Consider the following 16,115-nt stretch of genomic DNA (forward strand, 5'->3'; position numbering starts at 1 on the left):
AATAATTTCTCCTTTGAACTTTGTTTCATTGTCTCACATGTGAACTTTTGGGAGATGCCTTACATCCAAACCATAACATCAGCTAAATCGATATACTTGTGATTATCAGTTTCAATGTGTTCTCCTGGTACTTTCAGGCCTTTGAAAAATGGATTTCTGTAACTGAATTGCTCTCACTTTCCCCCACACTTTAAACTATTTACCCTTCATATTTGGCTTAAATATAACTTCCTTTGGGATTCACTCAAAGACTGGGAAGAATCAAAGCTCCATCTTTTCTATTGCTATAATATCCTGGATTATTTTTATTGAAGCACTTTTATCCTATTATGATTGCTTTCTATTAAATCTGTGCTCTTTGAGGACAGAGATTATCTTGTTTGTTGTTGAATTTTCCGAATGTAGCATAATGCTTAGCGTACAAGGGGCAGTAAATCAGTATTTTAAACTGTGGATGAATGTTTGAATGAAAGGACATAATGGCTAATCTCTCCTGGATATGCATAGTGAAATAGAAATGTTTTTTAATATAGTTCAACAAAAGTAGCAATCATTGAAAGTTATGAATTATAGTTAAATGAAATGATAATTGAATACCACAGTGATGCTCAACCTGGATAGTTGAAGAGCAAGACATAACATCCAGTATTGTACCTGTTTGTGAGTGAACCAGAAATAACTAGTAACTTACTGGTTCCTTTGAAAAGATTTCAGCAAAAACTATTTGAATGTTGCCTCCCATGTGTTAATTTTATTTGTATTCTGCTAGCTTTTATTATTTTTCTTTTCATCATAGAAATATGTAAAAATAGAATTTGTATCAGGTGAATAATTTTTTTTTTTGAGAATTACCAGGGAATAACCGAGGAGTGTTTTGTTGCCTCGACTGGCCTCAAATTAGTGATTCTCCTGCCTCTGCCTCCCATCAGTGAGATTATAGGCATCTGCCCCTGCGCCCAGCTAGAAAAGATTTTTGTTTTTTATCTTTTTAATTTTGGGGTGGGTTGGGGGTATCTGAGCTTGAACTCAGGGGCTCTCAACCACTGAGCCACATCCCCAGCCCTGTTTTGTATTTTATTTAGAGACAGGATCTTACTGAGTTGTTTTAGCGCCTGCTGTTGCTGAGGCTGGCTTTGAACTCTTGATTCTCCTGCCTCAGCCTCCCAAGCTGCTGGGATTATAGGCTTCCCCAAGCCCTGACTGTCAAAGAGGTGTTTTTTAAATAAAAGCTTAAGGTGATATTTAGCCTTTTCACCAAGGAAATACTGTGGTATTAATTGGTTTTTCCCTACTCATTCATGTTTCTAGTGTGACAGCAGTATGAACTATGAAAATGCTGCCAGTTTGGAAGGTGTTTTCTGTTTTTTCCCTTAAAAACAAACAAAAAAAAAAAAAAACCCTGATTTCATAGGACTCACCAAAAGAATATTAACTTTTTGACATAGTGCTTATAAGCAACTTTGCTTTCAGATTAATATTTCCACTTCCATTAACCTTTTTGGTTTGATTTTTCTTTCTATAGGCTCTTCCTATTTTTTTCTAAATTGTTCTTTTCATTTGTATTTTCAAGAGATGTGCCCCAGCCACTGACTCTTAACAGAATGAAAAGCTGTTTACAAGATTATAATAATAATAATCTTCAAAATAAAATGAAGTGCTGATTTTTCTTACTTTAGTATACTTGTGAAACTCCTTTTTGTTTAACTTGAAAGTACAAATTTATAATTCTAATCTTTATTCCAAAACAGATCATTCAATGTCCCAGCCTATTATGGTACAGAGAAGATCTGGACAGGGTTTTCATGGAAGTGCTGATTTTTCTTACTTTAGTATACTTGTGAAACTCCTTTTTGTTTAACTTGAAAGTACAAATTTATAATTCTAATCTTTATTCCAAAACAGATCATTCAATGTCCCAGCCTATTATGGTACAGAGAAGATCTGGACAGGGTTTTCATGGAAACAGTGAAGTAAATGCAATATTGTCTCCTCGATCAGAAAGTGGAGGCCTTGGCGTGAGCATGGTAGAATATGTACTAAGTTCTTCTCCTGCTGATAAATTGGATTCTCGTTTCAGGAAAGGAACTTTTGTAAGTATTTTGAATAAAGACTTTTTTAAGGGGCTGGGGATGTGGCTCAAGCGGTAGCGCGCTCGCCTGGCATGCGTGCGGCCCGGGTTCGATCCTCAGCACCACATACCAACAAAGATGTTGTGTCCGCCGAGAACTAAAAAATAAATATTAAAAAATTCTCTCTCTCTCTCTCTCTCACTCTCCTCTCTCACTCTCTCTTTAAAAAAAAAAAAAAAGACTTTTTTAAAATACTTGTTTGTTATTTGGTTATATTTTATTTTTAAGTCAGTTTATTTTTCCCTACTTCTTAAAGGAAATTTTAATAGCTGTTTGGACCCTTGTTTATTTCTCGATCTGGAACTAATGATATTGCATATGCATTAAATATTTTAATCTAGTTTGTGGTGTTACTGCTTTTCTAGCACCGCTATAGTTAAGGTTGCCTTAGCCCTTCTGTTATAAATCACTAGCTGTACTCAAATTTTTTGCTATTTGCTAAAATAGTTGACTATGAACTTAAAATATAAGTTTCAATGCCTTCTCTCGTGTACATGCACAATAGTGTAGTTTTAGGTCACCAAATGGTGCCTTTTTTGTGTGTTCTATTAAGTATTCAGAATCAAACAGATTCTTTTTCCTCAGGGCACTAGAGATGCTGAAACAGATGGACCTGAGAAAGGAGATCAAAAAGGCAAGGCTTCTCCATTTGAGGAGGACCAAAACAGAGATCTTAAACAAGGAGATGATGATGATTCTAAAATAAATGGCAGAGGTTTGCCAAATGGAATGGATGCCGATTGCAAAGATTTTAAGTAAGATTTTAACTTTTTTGAGAAGAAAAGGTTATCTCTTTTTAAGGATTATTACAATTAGTTGATGTGACTAATTTTGACATTTTTCCAACTTCTGTTTATTTCCTTTGTACCTGGTGCTAATCTGGACAATTATTTTTTCATAAGAAAAAATAGTTAATGATTATGAACAATTAAAAATAAATCTTCGAAACAGGATCTAAAGCAGTATATTCTATTGAAGGATTAGTATCAGAAGCTGCTGTTAATTTTCTGCTGATATAGTCTAAATTTGAACTTTTTCCTCTGTTAGAATTTAGTGAGACTTGAGAGACTTCAAAAGTTAGCTCTGGGCTGGGGTTGTGGCTCAGTGGTAGAGTGCTTGCCTAGCATGTGAGGCACTGGGATTGATCCTCAACACTGTATGTGTGTGTGTGTGTGTGTGTGTGTGTGTGTGTGTGTGTGTGTATATATAATGTATATTTATGTATATAAATTATATATGTATATGTACATATATATTTATGTGTATATATACACATAAAGTTGTTATGTCTATCTACAATATTAAAAAAATATTTTTTAAAAAGTTAGCTTCAAACTCAGAATTCTTAACACTTTTTTAGTGTTGTCTCTCTCTTTTTCTTGTGCATGGTACTAAGGGTTGAACCCAGGGCCAAATGCTAGGCAAGTGCTCTATCACTGAACTACATTCCCACCCTTTTTAAAATTTTGCTTTTAAGACAGGATTTTGCGTATATGCCAAGGTTGGCCTTGAACTTGTGATCCTCCTGCCTCAGTTTCCCTATTAGCTGGGATATTATAGGCATGTGCCACCATATCCAGCTGTAGTTGTCTTTAGGCATTTAGTACTTCTTTAACCTTTTACACTAAATTAGACAGTGTATCTTTATCTTAGGAATTGTTACTTCATACTGATTTAATATACTTTTACACTATAGTAATCAGATATTTTGAAGACTTTACCTGAAAAAGAACAGTTCCTTTGAGATCTTGTGAACCGTGGAACGCTAGATAACAAAGAGTTTAGGTGAACGGTGGGTTTCATTTATTACCTTAAATTACCAAAGCAGAATAACATTGCTTCTTAAAAGCAGCAGTGTTTCTATCTGTTCAGAGTGCAAAAAAGCATCCAAAACCTATAAACCTCTTTAATGCGAAATTTTGTGCTGTTTGTTTAAAACCTTTTCATTTTCTTATTTTGTTCTTTTCCTAAGTTTTAGTAAACAGTCTGCACTTAATATTCAGTTAATTATAAACCCTTCAGATTAAACATTTATAATTGAAGTGTTAATACACCACTAACTATAGCAAGAGCACCACTTGATAGTACAATGATTTTTTTTTTTTTTAATGCCCTCTGCTTTTGGTATTTGAGTTATTTTGTGTGGAAGTGTTTACTTTTCCCCTTAAAATATTAATACCAAATTTATAAGCATTCAAATTTTATTTTGGATATGTGTTTAAAATCATAATTAATTTAAATACAATATTAATCATTACTTGGCAATATAAAAAATGTTTCAAAAAATACTGTGGCCATCACGATCACTATGTCAGCATGTCATGAATCTGTATGTTAAATGACATATCAACATACACATTCCTATAGTAGAACTGAAATGAATGAAAGACCCAAGGAAACTTGTTTTGTTTTGTTTTTAATTGGCTGGTTTTAAACAAAATCCTTTCAGTTTTTTTTTTTTTTTCCCTGGTATGGCCCAAATGAAAAAATGAAACTTTGAAATTTTCCCATGCAAGTGGATATGGCTAAAGAAGAAAGGAGTTTAAAATCATCTAATATCGCAAGGACAATGCCTGATTTTTAAGTAAAATGTATATTCAGTTAACTATCTGGAGAAGAGTTCTTATAGTTGGGTATTGGCTTTGCAAACTGCTCTCTGCATGCTAGCATATTTATGTCATTGTGGAGCACCTGAATTTAGGGACATAGTTAGATGGACATAACAACTCGCATTAAAAGCCAGGTAAAATACTTATTGCCATTAACTTAATTATATTTATGTTTGAACATACCATGAATGCATGGTTCTCAGAACAGTAAACTGATTGTTTTTTGTATGTGAAAGAGTTCTGTATAAATATTTATGATGAAAATACAGACTATAAATGAAGATTAGAAAAAGGTAAGAATAGAATTGAGACTGTGAAGAGTGTTTTTGCAAAGAAACTGATGTTTAATTTGTTTCTAACTTGAATTTCTTGGGGAAAATTAAAGAGGCCATAGTATAGTAGAGAAAGGTATTGTGTTTTTATTTTAAAATATTTTTGTATGATAGGGTTTGAACCCATAGTTTTCTAGAATTAAGCTATATATCCAGCCCTTTTTTGAAACTCAGATTGACTTTGAACTTTCAGTCCTCCTGCCACAGCCTCCAGGGTTGCTGGGGTTAACAGGTGTGTATCACCATGCCCAGCAAGAGAGTTTGTAGGGGGATAATGAGGGTTGAACCCAGGGGGCCCTTCAACACTGAGGTACAGCCCCAGTGGGGGTTTTTTTGTTTTTTGTTTTTGTCTTTTTTTTTTTTTTTTTGAGACAGTGTCTTGATAAATTGCTGGGTCTGATCTTCAACTTGGAATCCTCCTGCCTCAGAGTCTGTGGGATTATAGGCATGTTCTACTGTGTGCCCTGCCTTAATTTTTGATACATATGTTATACATTTACATTTCTTTCTGGTGATTTAGACTGAAACAATTTGGTATGATAAAGATGGTCTCCGGATACCTGTCATAGAGGACTTTCATAAAGTTTCTTTTATTCTTGTTATTTGGAACCACCAGGTCCATTATTTATCATCCTTTCTCATCATAGAGAAATGAACCTGAGATATGAAATGATTTACTCAAAAGTCATATTTAAAAGAGTCAAGAGTCAGCCTTTTTGGTCTTCGTTTGGTTTCATTTTCTGTTGTCCAGCAAGTTTCACCCTCTTAAGTCATGAAGACCATAATGATCTATGGCCAGTTTTTTTTCCTCTAAATAATAGTAAGCAAGATGTTATGACAAAATTACATGCTGGTGGGCAGGATAGCAGAATGATGGATGGGTTTTGATTTTGAATTTTCCCACATTTGCTGCATAATAATTTGATTTTCATATCTACCATTCATTTTGTCTGTGATTTGAGGCCAAGGTTTCAGATTGTATTAGCCTAGATCGTAATTCTATGTAGTTTTTCCTACCGGTAAAATTGAGTTGGTCATTAGAATATTGAAATTGAGGAGAGTGATTATTAATAATATAAAAACTACTAAAACCATGTCATCTTTTTTGGGTGGCGAGTAGTGGGAATAGAACTTCGGGGTGCTCTTATGACTGAGTTACATCCCTAGCCCTTTTTATTTTTTGAAACAAGGTCTTACTACCTTGCTCATGCTGATCTTGAATTTGTGATTCTCCTGCCTTAGCCTCCCAAATAGCTGGGATTATAGAAAATCTCACCATACCCGACTGAAACCATATCACCTCTCAAGTTACATTAGGGGGAAAATGGGATAGAGTAGAATGTTAGTTGTTAGTTGGAACCACCAGGTCCATTATTTATCATCATTCCTTATCATCTTTCCTCAATAAGGAAGTGGACCTGAGATATAAAATGATTAGTGACTCAGAATGCCTTATTTGATTTTATAACTATTTGTTTTTGATTATTTTCATACTTTCTCATTTTACCTTTTGACTTGTATTTGCACATAATGCTTTTCTTCTTTTTTTTTTTTTTCCCCAGTCGTACTCCTGGAAGTCGTCAAGCCTCTCCAACTGAAGTAGTTGAGCGCCTCGGCCCCAATACTAATCCCCCAGAAGGATTGGGTCCTCTTCCTAATCCTACAGCTAATAAGCCACTTGTTGAGGAATTTTCAAATCCTGAAACTCAGAATCTGGATGCCATGGAACAAGTTGGTCTGGATTCCTTACAGTTTGACTATCCTGGTAACCAGGTACCCATGGACTCTTCAGGAGCTACTGTAGGCCTCTTTGAGTACAATTCCCAGCAGCAGGTAAAGCATACACCTTCTTTCTTTAAGAAAGTCCTTGTAACTGTATACTGGTGTATAACCAATGTAGTATGAGGCATTGATATGAGTGGTGGAGTTTCTTGCACATATAATGTTTTATTGATTAAAATGTCCTTGCATTTGAGTGCTTCTGATACGTGTTTATTTTATTCACAGCGTTCTAATTAGATGTGAAATATTTTGAAATTAATATTTGTATTAAATATTTTTCCTAATAGCTCTTTCAGAGAACTAATGCACTAACAGTTCAGCAGTTAACTGCAGCTCAACAGCAGCAATATGCATTAGCAGCAGCTCAGCAGCCACATATAGGTGAGTCTGTAAATTGTTTTTTTTTTTTTTTACTACAGTGTTAGAAAAATCTTGTTTAAAGTTATTAGACTGTTACTCTTTATTTTCCCATTTAACAATTGGTGCTATTTTGTTTATTTTTGAAACATCCCATCATCCTGTTGAGATCAACAGTAATAGATTATATGGCAAGAGTATTGATTAGAGGAAGAATTATTTCTAGTTTGTTTTTGTTTGGCATTACCATGGATTGAACCCCTGGTGCTCTACCACTAAGCTATATCCCAGCCCTTTTTATTTTATTTTGAGACAGGGTCTCACTAAGTTGCATAGGGCCTTAATAAGTTGCTGATGCTGGCCTTGAACTTGTGATCCTCCTGTCTTAGCCTCTTGAGCTGCTGGAATTACAGGTGCATACCACTGTACCTGGCTTATTTTTAATTTTGAGGACAGGGTCTCACTGAGTTACCCCTGCTGGCCTGAAACTTGTGATCTTCCTGCCTCAGACTCCCAAGTATGTAGAATTACCAGTGTGCATCCCCAAGTCCTACTCTGATTATAATTTGCATCATTGGTTAAATAAAGATCTCAAATTTGATAAAAGTTATCAGTGCTTAAGTGTTGTGTTGTCTCCCTACCCCCACTCCCCATGTGAAGGCTAGAGTTAAATGTCTGGACATTCAAGTGTGGTTATTTGTATTCACTTTCATGTAAAAGTGTTCATTTTAAAAATTGTTTAGAAATAGGAATTCCAAGAAAATTTCTCAAAATATTTTCTTTTATTAAGTTATGTGATCTCTGACCTTTAGATTTGTGAATTATTTATTTGTAACCTACTAGAGTTCAAGCTTGGCACATATTATGTTGTTTATATTGGGATTTTGTTGTTCTCCCTACTCTACCCCCCCATCAAGTACAAATCTTTACTGCTTATTAATACATATAAATCTTGTTAATGCATATAAACCTTGCTAGTAGGGGATTTTCCTTTTTATTTTTAAATAGTTATGTGCAAAGAATCCCATACTCCTTTGTTTAGTTTCCCTTAATGGTTACATCTTATAATTACAGCACAGTATCAAAACCAGTAATGTGACACTGGTACTGTATATAATTTAGTCATTTTATTACATGTGTAGATGTTGTGGAACCATATTTATTTTATCTAACTTTAACTAAACTTCAGTTATTTTCTAGTTAAAGAACTTGTGAATACTCATCAGAATCTGTGGAAGGAAGGGTAAATAATGCTAAGTTTGTTCTCTTCCCTTAATTTCTTACTGTTTTGTATCAGTGCAGTAAGGTTTCCTAGGTCCCACATTTCTCTTTTGTTTTTAATCAAAGGTGTCCACATTTGTAGTTGACCTTTAATAGCAACATCCACCCAGGCCTTGTTTTCTTTTGTCTTTTTTTCCTAAATTCCTTTTATCCATGTACTTAATCCTTTCTTCTCGTAATGTTAAAAATGTACTGATTCCTGTATGTTCATGCAACACACAGTTTATATTACTTGGGGCTTTATGATATGTTTTAATGTTGCTCTTTGGATTCTTAAAACTTTTTTTCATCATTTGCCAATTTACCATTGTGGGTTTTTTTTTTCCCCCTATAACAACTTCAGAATCAACTTATCTACTTATATAAGGTCAGATTAAGTTTTTTAATTAACTTATGGAAAATTATATTAAGTATTATATTATATTAAGTATTATATTAAGTATTATATTATATTAAGTATTATATTATATTATATTAAGTATTATATTAAGTATTCTTATCCAGGGCATAATGTCTCTTTACTTGATTATTCAGGTCTGCTTTGGTGTTATTCATGAGTGCTTTAAAGTTTGTCATATAAGTTTAAATATTTATTCTTAATATTATATTTTGCCATCAAATAACCTCCTGTCGTTCATTAAACATGCATGAAAGATCTTGAATATCATATATTAGATTTAATGAATGGTATTTTCTAAAATTAAATCATGCTTTCATTAAAATAAAAATGACTTGAATACATTCATTTGTTCTTTTAACGTACTTTTTCAATTTCTAATATTTTATTTACGATTTTTGCATCATTTTATTTTTTTTAGTTTTAGGTGGACACAATATCTTTTATTTTATTTTTATGTGGTGTTGAGAATTGAACCCAGTGCTTCACGCATGCTAGGCGGGCACGTTACCACTTAAGCCACATCCTCAGCCCCTTTTGCATCAATATTAAAGTGACTTTAGTCTCTCTGTTTTTGCTGTTTTTTTAAGTTTTTGTATCAACATACTGCTTCATAAAAAGAATTTCTAGAGATATTCTATTTTTTAAAATCATGTAATGCATTAAGTAATATTAGATTTACATGACCTTCAAAGATGTGGCAAAAGAACTCTGAAACCATGTAGATAATTCAAATGAATTTGAAAACCTGACTGAGATAGAATTATTCTAAGAAAGCATAAGTTATCTAAGATGACCACCACATCTTAGTTCCACCCTTAAAAAGGACTGATTGTAAAAATTAATACATTTTATCAAAGTTTGCTCAGTCATGTCTTGGCTGGTTGATGGCTCATCTAGCATTATCCAATAGAAATATAATATGTAGTTTTAAGTTATTTGGTAGTCAGATTTTTAAAATCTAAAAATATGTAAAATTAATTTGAGTTGTTTGTTACTAATGGATTATTTTAACCCATTATATCTATTATTTCAAAAAATAATCAGTAGAAAGCTTATAAATGAGAAATTTTGTTTTCTTCATATTAAGTGTTTGAAATTAGATATGCATTGTCCTACTTAGAGCTAATCTCAAGTTACACTACACTTGAAATGCCCAGGGATTATATGGGCTAGTAACTGCCACATTTGTCAGTGCAACTGTAAAGATTATGTTAGGATGGGGGTTGATAAAACTTTTTCATATATTAAGGGCCATCTAACTGGTAACTATTTTTAGCTCTGTAGGCAATATGATTTCAGTCACAACTACTACATTGTGCTGTTGTAGCATGAAAGTGGCCATAAATGTTTCATGAATGAGTATCATTTACTGGCACTAAAATTCGAATTTCATATACTTTCCTTTTAGCAATTTTTTCCTCAACCATTTAAATATGTTCAGACTGTTTTTAGTTAATTTGTAAAACAAGGAAAAAATTAAGGGATTAACAGGGCGCATTTAGCCCATAGAGTGGTCCAAAAGGTGATAATAGATGCAGTATATTTTTAAAAACAGACATTGACTCTGCTCATCTGCTTGTGAGCTCAAAGAAAAAGATAAGGTTTTGTAGACAGCTGGGAATTTTTACAGCACAGGACATTGAATGAAAACTGATAGCAGTAATTGGCAATAAAGTCTGTGAAGACCTACAAGAGAAATAAACTACCAGGATTAGAGTTTGAGTAATGCTAATTATCTAAATTAAGAATCCCAAACTATTAATAGAATGCTTGATTTGGAGGTTAGTTTCTAGGATGTAGTTGAGGCTCTTGATACCAAATGTGGACAGGTGAATGCAGGAAAAATTCACAAAAGATAGTGTTTCAAACAAAATAATAATAAAAATAAGGAAGGTCGGCTACAACAGTCATGCAACAGAGTTCATACTCAAGGTATAAAAATAAAGGGACTTTAAACTTTGAAAACATTCAGAACATTAAAAAATAAAAGCCTTAAGCTGTCAGACATCCTTAGAGGTCTTCACATCATAAAATGATGCAAAATGAACCATTTCTGGATCTTGGAAGTAAAAACTATTGAAAAAAAATAGTTCTATGTAGACTGCATAACTACGTGGCTGTTATTATTTAAGACAAAATGAAATAGGAAGTAAAACTTTAAAAATCTTCCAGAACACTGAAGCATTGCATAGTAATAAGGATATGAAAGTAACAAGCTATAGAGTGAAATAGGGAATAACTAAAGATACATAAGGCATTTGTAAGGAAAACTACAAACTTTTCTAGAACTCTTGAAAAAATGGAGACACAGGCTTTTGGGAGAAAACTCAGCATCATCATTGTAAAAATGTCACTTCTCCCAAAATTGACTCTTATTTTTATTTATTCTAATTTGTTATATATGACAGCAGAATGCAATTCAATTCATATTATACAATAGAGCACAGTTTTTCATATCTCTGGTTGTACATTTAATGAATGCTTAGTCAGAATTCCAACAGGATATTTTTGTTTGTTTGAAACTTAGAAATTTGATGTTTGTGTTAGAAAATTAATGGAAAGCTAAAATTGTGGAGCAGGACTTGCTTATTGTTATTTATAGTAATTAAAACAATGTGGTATTAGCCTAGGAATATGAACAAAAACAATCTTAATTTTGTGTATATGTGGGTGTGGGTGTGGGTGTTTGTGTGTTTAGAGTATCGTGATGGCATGAATTTTAATCTGATTGACATTTCAAATCAATAAATAAAGAATGTTTATTTGGAAAATAGCTTGGTAGGATAATTGAGCCTCATTCCTTTTGGATTTCAAATTTAATGAGAAAAAAGTATAAAAAGATTGATAAATTTTGCTTTATTGAGAATCAGAACCACAAATTAAGACAATGGTTGCTTTTGTTTATTTTAATGTTTTACTTTACCTATCAGGTTGGAAATTGTTTAAAAAGTTTATTTTGGTCTTATTTTGGCAAGAGTGTGAGTGGCATCCTCCAATACTCTTATTAGAAATGTAAATTGGTACAATTTCCTGGAGGATAGTCTGGAAATGGATTAAGAATTTATGTGTTTTTGCCCGTTTAAATGAATTTTCATAAGACTATGATACTATAGAGACCCACATAGTTTAAAAAGAAAACTATTTATAGTAAGAGATTATGAACCATCAAAATGTATTTTTGTAGTAGACTATTTATGTTTCTTCTATACAATAGCATAAATACTTTGTGGCCATTAAAAAAATGAGCTAGATATGGTCTATGACTTAAAGATCTATTATTATTTGGCAAGTGGAAAAAGCATATTAAAATATTATAGACTACAATATCAAATGTTAAAAATTGAGAAGGGTATAAGCCAATTATTTTCTAATTGATAGATTCCAATTGTAATTTGAATGTTTTAAAACAATTATTTTTATGGTAAACCATAAAATATTTTTCCATCAAGGATGGCCTAGCTTGTAGAATTTTTTTTTAGTATTAGTTTTTACTAATAGAATTCTCTGTCCTTATGATAAAGAAATTCCTGACAGATGAGAATAAGAATATGACTGAGCAAATGAAGGGGATTTTACTGAGCCCACACTATAATTTTTAATTCCTTTATAAAACAGTTCTTGAAAATGGCTGTTTGTACTTGTACATGAAATCACTATTGTGGGTTGTGGCCTATATTTTTAAAAAATCAAACAGATAATGTGGAAAGTAATAAATTAAGAGCTGCATAATATAGAGTTTATTGGAATTGCAAAAGGTAATTTTTGTGGGTGTTGGGAATTGAACCCTCGGCCTTCCATGTGCTAGGCAAGCAAGCACTTTACCACTGAGTCTCATCTTCAGTCCCAGTAAGATCTTTTCTGCTGGACTTGTTTGTGGCATTATTCTCTATGTATAAGTTGATCTGAAATGTATTTTGTATTGTGGATCATAGTCATAGATACTTTGAAAGCTAATAAGGTTTTAAAGTAGTTTCAGAATCTTGATTTATTTTTTTTTTAAGGCCTAGATAAGATATATTTTACATTTTTTCCCCCTTTGGGTAAAATTAGTTTACATTCATCTACGTATACCCATAATCCCCCATTATCTTTTAAACTTGAACAAACTTGATCTCCTTAAGCTTTAAATACATCCTTATTCACCGGCATCTTAAACAAAAAACTTTAGAATCAGTTACTGTTACATACACAGGGTCACTTAGTAAAAAATTGAACCATTATAATGCTGCTTTGCTTCCCCCTCCCATATTCAGAATAGAAATGTTTTTACTTAATGAAGAAAATATACTTTGCATTTTTATTCATTATTTCTCCTCCTTTTAAATGTAGCTGGTGTGTTCTCAGCAGGCCTTGCTCCAGCTGCATTTGTGCCAAATCCATATATTATTAGTGCTGCTCCTCCGGGGACCGATCCATATACTGCAGCAGGATTGGCTGCAGCAGCAACATTAGCAGGTAATTTATTGTTCATCTTTGTTGTATATTATGAATTTAGTTTTAATTTTGGATTAAGCTTTATTTTTATCTGTTTGGGCAATTTGCAATTCCTAAGAAAAACTGAAACATCCAGAATGGACTGAAATTTTCAGGGAGTTTTTTGTTTTTGTTTTTAATTTTTTTTTAATATGTTGATGGACCTTTATTTTTTATTCATTTATTTGTATGCTGTGCTGAGAATCGAACTCAGTGCCTCTCACGTGCTAGGCAAGCTCTCTACCACTGAGCCACAGCTTCAGCCCCTCTGGGAGTTTTTTTTTATTCAATTGTAATGTCACAGAAAGTCCTAAGCAATAACCCTTTTATTTTTCTTTTCTTTATGTAGTTGTTTTGCATTTTCATTTTTTAATTTTAGAAATCTTCTATTGTTGATTGTGCATCTCCATTTTAATACCTACAGAGACAATGGAAAGTAATGTATTAGAGGTAGGTAGTGTGAAATCCGAGTCAGGGGTAGTATAAGATCTTTAGAAGTCTTAAGAGAATATAGATCTTAAAGTTGAGTAATGTTAAAATGTGCAAGCCAGCTGGGAAAAAAGTGTTGGACAGAGCTGGGCGCTGTGACGCACACCTGTAATTCCAACAACTTGGCAAGATCCTATCTTAAAATTTAAAAAAAAATCTTTTTTAAAGGTTGGGGGTATAGCTCCATGGTAAAGCACCTCTCTGGGTTCAGTTCCCAGTACCAGAAGGAAGGGGAAAAGGTAGGATGGAGTTGAAAAGAACTTCCTGAAAATTTTCAAAGCCCAAGATTACCACTCAAAATCTGACATAAATTTATTGATTGATTGTATATCTTCTGAGAAGTGTCTGTTCAGTTCCTTGGCCCATTTATTGATTGGGTCATTTGTTTTTTTGGTGTTAAAATTTTTGAGTTCTTTATTCTAGAGATTAGTGCTCTATCTGACATGCGAGTGGTAAGAATTTGTTCCCAGTTCATCTCACTGATTGTTGCTTTTGCTGAGAAGAAGCTTTTTAGTTTGAATCCATCCTATTTATTGATTCTTGATATTAATTCTTGTGCGATAAAAGTCTTATTAAGGAATTTGGGGCCTAATCCGACATGATGGAGATTTGGGCCTCTTTTTCTTCTAATAGACGCAGTGTCTCTGGTTTAATTTCTAGGTCCTTGTTCCACTTAAGTTTTATGCATGGTGAGAGATAGGGGTTTAATTTAATTACCCTAAGTACATGTATAAAAACACGAAGGATGTGACTCTACTTTGTGTACAACCAGAGATATGAAAAATTGTGCTCAATACATAATGTAAATTGTAGTGCATTCTGTTGTCATATACAACAAATTAAAATTTAAAAAATTTTAAAAACCTGACATGAAAACTAGTGTATTGAGGATGGGGATACAGTTGGTAGAGTGCTTGCCTCACGTGCACAAGGGCCCTGGGTTCAATCCTTAGCGCGCGCGCACACACACACCCCTAATGTATTTGTTGCTTATTTCAGTGAGGAAGAGTTGTGAGGTGCTCAGACACAGTCTTAGTGAGCAATGCTATTTGCTGATTTTATGTAAGGTTGTGGGAAAATGTTTGTTTTAGGTTAAAATGACTACAAAGACAGAAATGAGTTAAGCGTGGTTTATGTTGTTTTTAGAGGCAAGAATGGGTTACTGTTGGCCTTAGAAATGTGTTTGTTGGAGTGAGTCTGCTGATAGGCTGTATTCCAAAACTTGACTGGGGCTAGTTTTTTTTTTTTGTTTTGTTTTGTTTTTGTTTTTGTTTCTTTGTTTTTTTGCTTTCAAAGATATCATCTCTGAAGTGATTATCACTTATCAATCTGATGTTTTTAGTATAATACCAGGTATTTACTTATTTGTTATCATGCCTGTTGAACAGTCTACTTTTCCTGGGAAGTTGAACTTTCAAACTCAAGATCCTTTTTTAAAAAGTGAGCGAAATATATTAATTTCAAAATCTTGCTCTATACTTAACTAGTAGACTAAAACTAACTTCTCAATAGTCAGTGACTTTTGGTGTAGAAATAATATATCACGCAACTCAATAATGTGAGCTTTCTAGTGCTGTTTAACTGGATGTTAGTGCATAAAGTGCTGGTATAATGCCATACAGAGAACCATTTACTTATGAAACTGAAAGCAACAACTTTAAGAGGTCATTTAGTTCAGGAATAGACATACCTCACATTCTGGACTCAGGTAGCAGTGCTATACAATGAAATGCAGTGTAAGCCAGAAAATGAACTTTAAAATTTTCTGGTAGCCACACTGTAAAAGTACAGAATAGGTGAAATTTATCTCAGTAATACATTTGATTTAGGTGAACAGAACTGAGATATATTTGAGCATATAATGAATATTTTTTAATAATAGATTTTTTTTTTCATGCTGTCTTCAAAATCCTGTGTAAGTTTATACTCTTAAAGCTCATCTTAGTTGGTCTTTTCTGTCTTTTAATTGTTCAGTACCCACAAGTGGATTCTGGCCATGTTAGCGAGTGAGGATCTAGGTAGATGTGTGTTTTTACAATGTGTACTTTTTTTTCTTGGGAGTTTGAGGATTTTGAAACTTAAGATTTTTTTTTAATGTTTTAATACTCCATGCTATAGGTTGTGTTCTTTAGAAATACTTTTGGCATTTAAGGTCACATAATTTTTCATTTTAGTTATTTGGTCAGTACTGTTGGGCTTCATTTTCTTCTATAACAAAGGGAAAATGAGAGTTTGACTTTTTAAAATATACAAAGCAAATGTT

The 16,115-nt window shown here is 33.0% G+C and overlaps 1 protein-coding gene across 8 annotated transcripts in view; it reads left to right on the forward strand.

Moving 5' to 3' along the window:
- PUM2 (pumilio RNA binding family member 2) overlaps positions 1-16,115 on the forward strand; it is an 86,912-nt gene that overhangs the window by 31,378 nt on the left and 39,419 nt on the right. For all 8 annotated transcript variants that reach the window (XM_081264544.1, XM_081264546.1, XM_081264543.1 and 5 more), the window contains 5 exons: positions 1,903-2,090; positions 2,715-2,884; positions 6,633-6,903; positions 7,140-7,233; positions 13,220-13,345. In XM_081264544.1, the coding sequence (XP_081120670.1) occupies positions 1,903-2,090; positions 2,715-2,884; positions 6,633-6,903; positions 7,140-7,233; positions 13,220-13,345 (849 nt within the window). The remainder of the gene's footprint in view (positions 1-1,902; positions 2,091-2,714; positions 2,885-6,632; positions 6,904-7,139; positions 7,234-13,219; positions 13,346-16,115) is intronic.

This window comes from Spermophilus citellus (genome assembly GCF_964194105.1).
Source record: "Spermophilus citellus genome assembly, chromosome: 13".
NCBI classification, from domain to species: domain Eukaryota; kingdom Metazoa; phylum Chordata; class Mammalia; order Rodentia; family Sciuridae; genus Spermophilus; species Spermophilus citellus.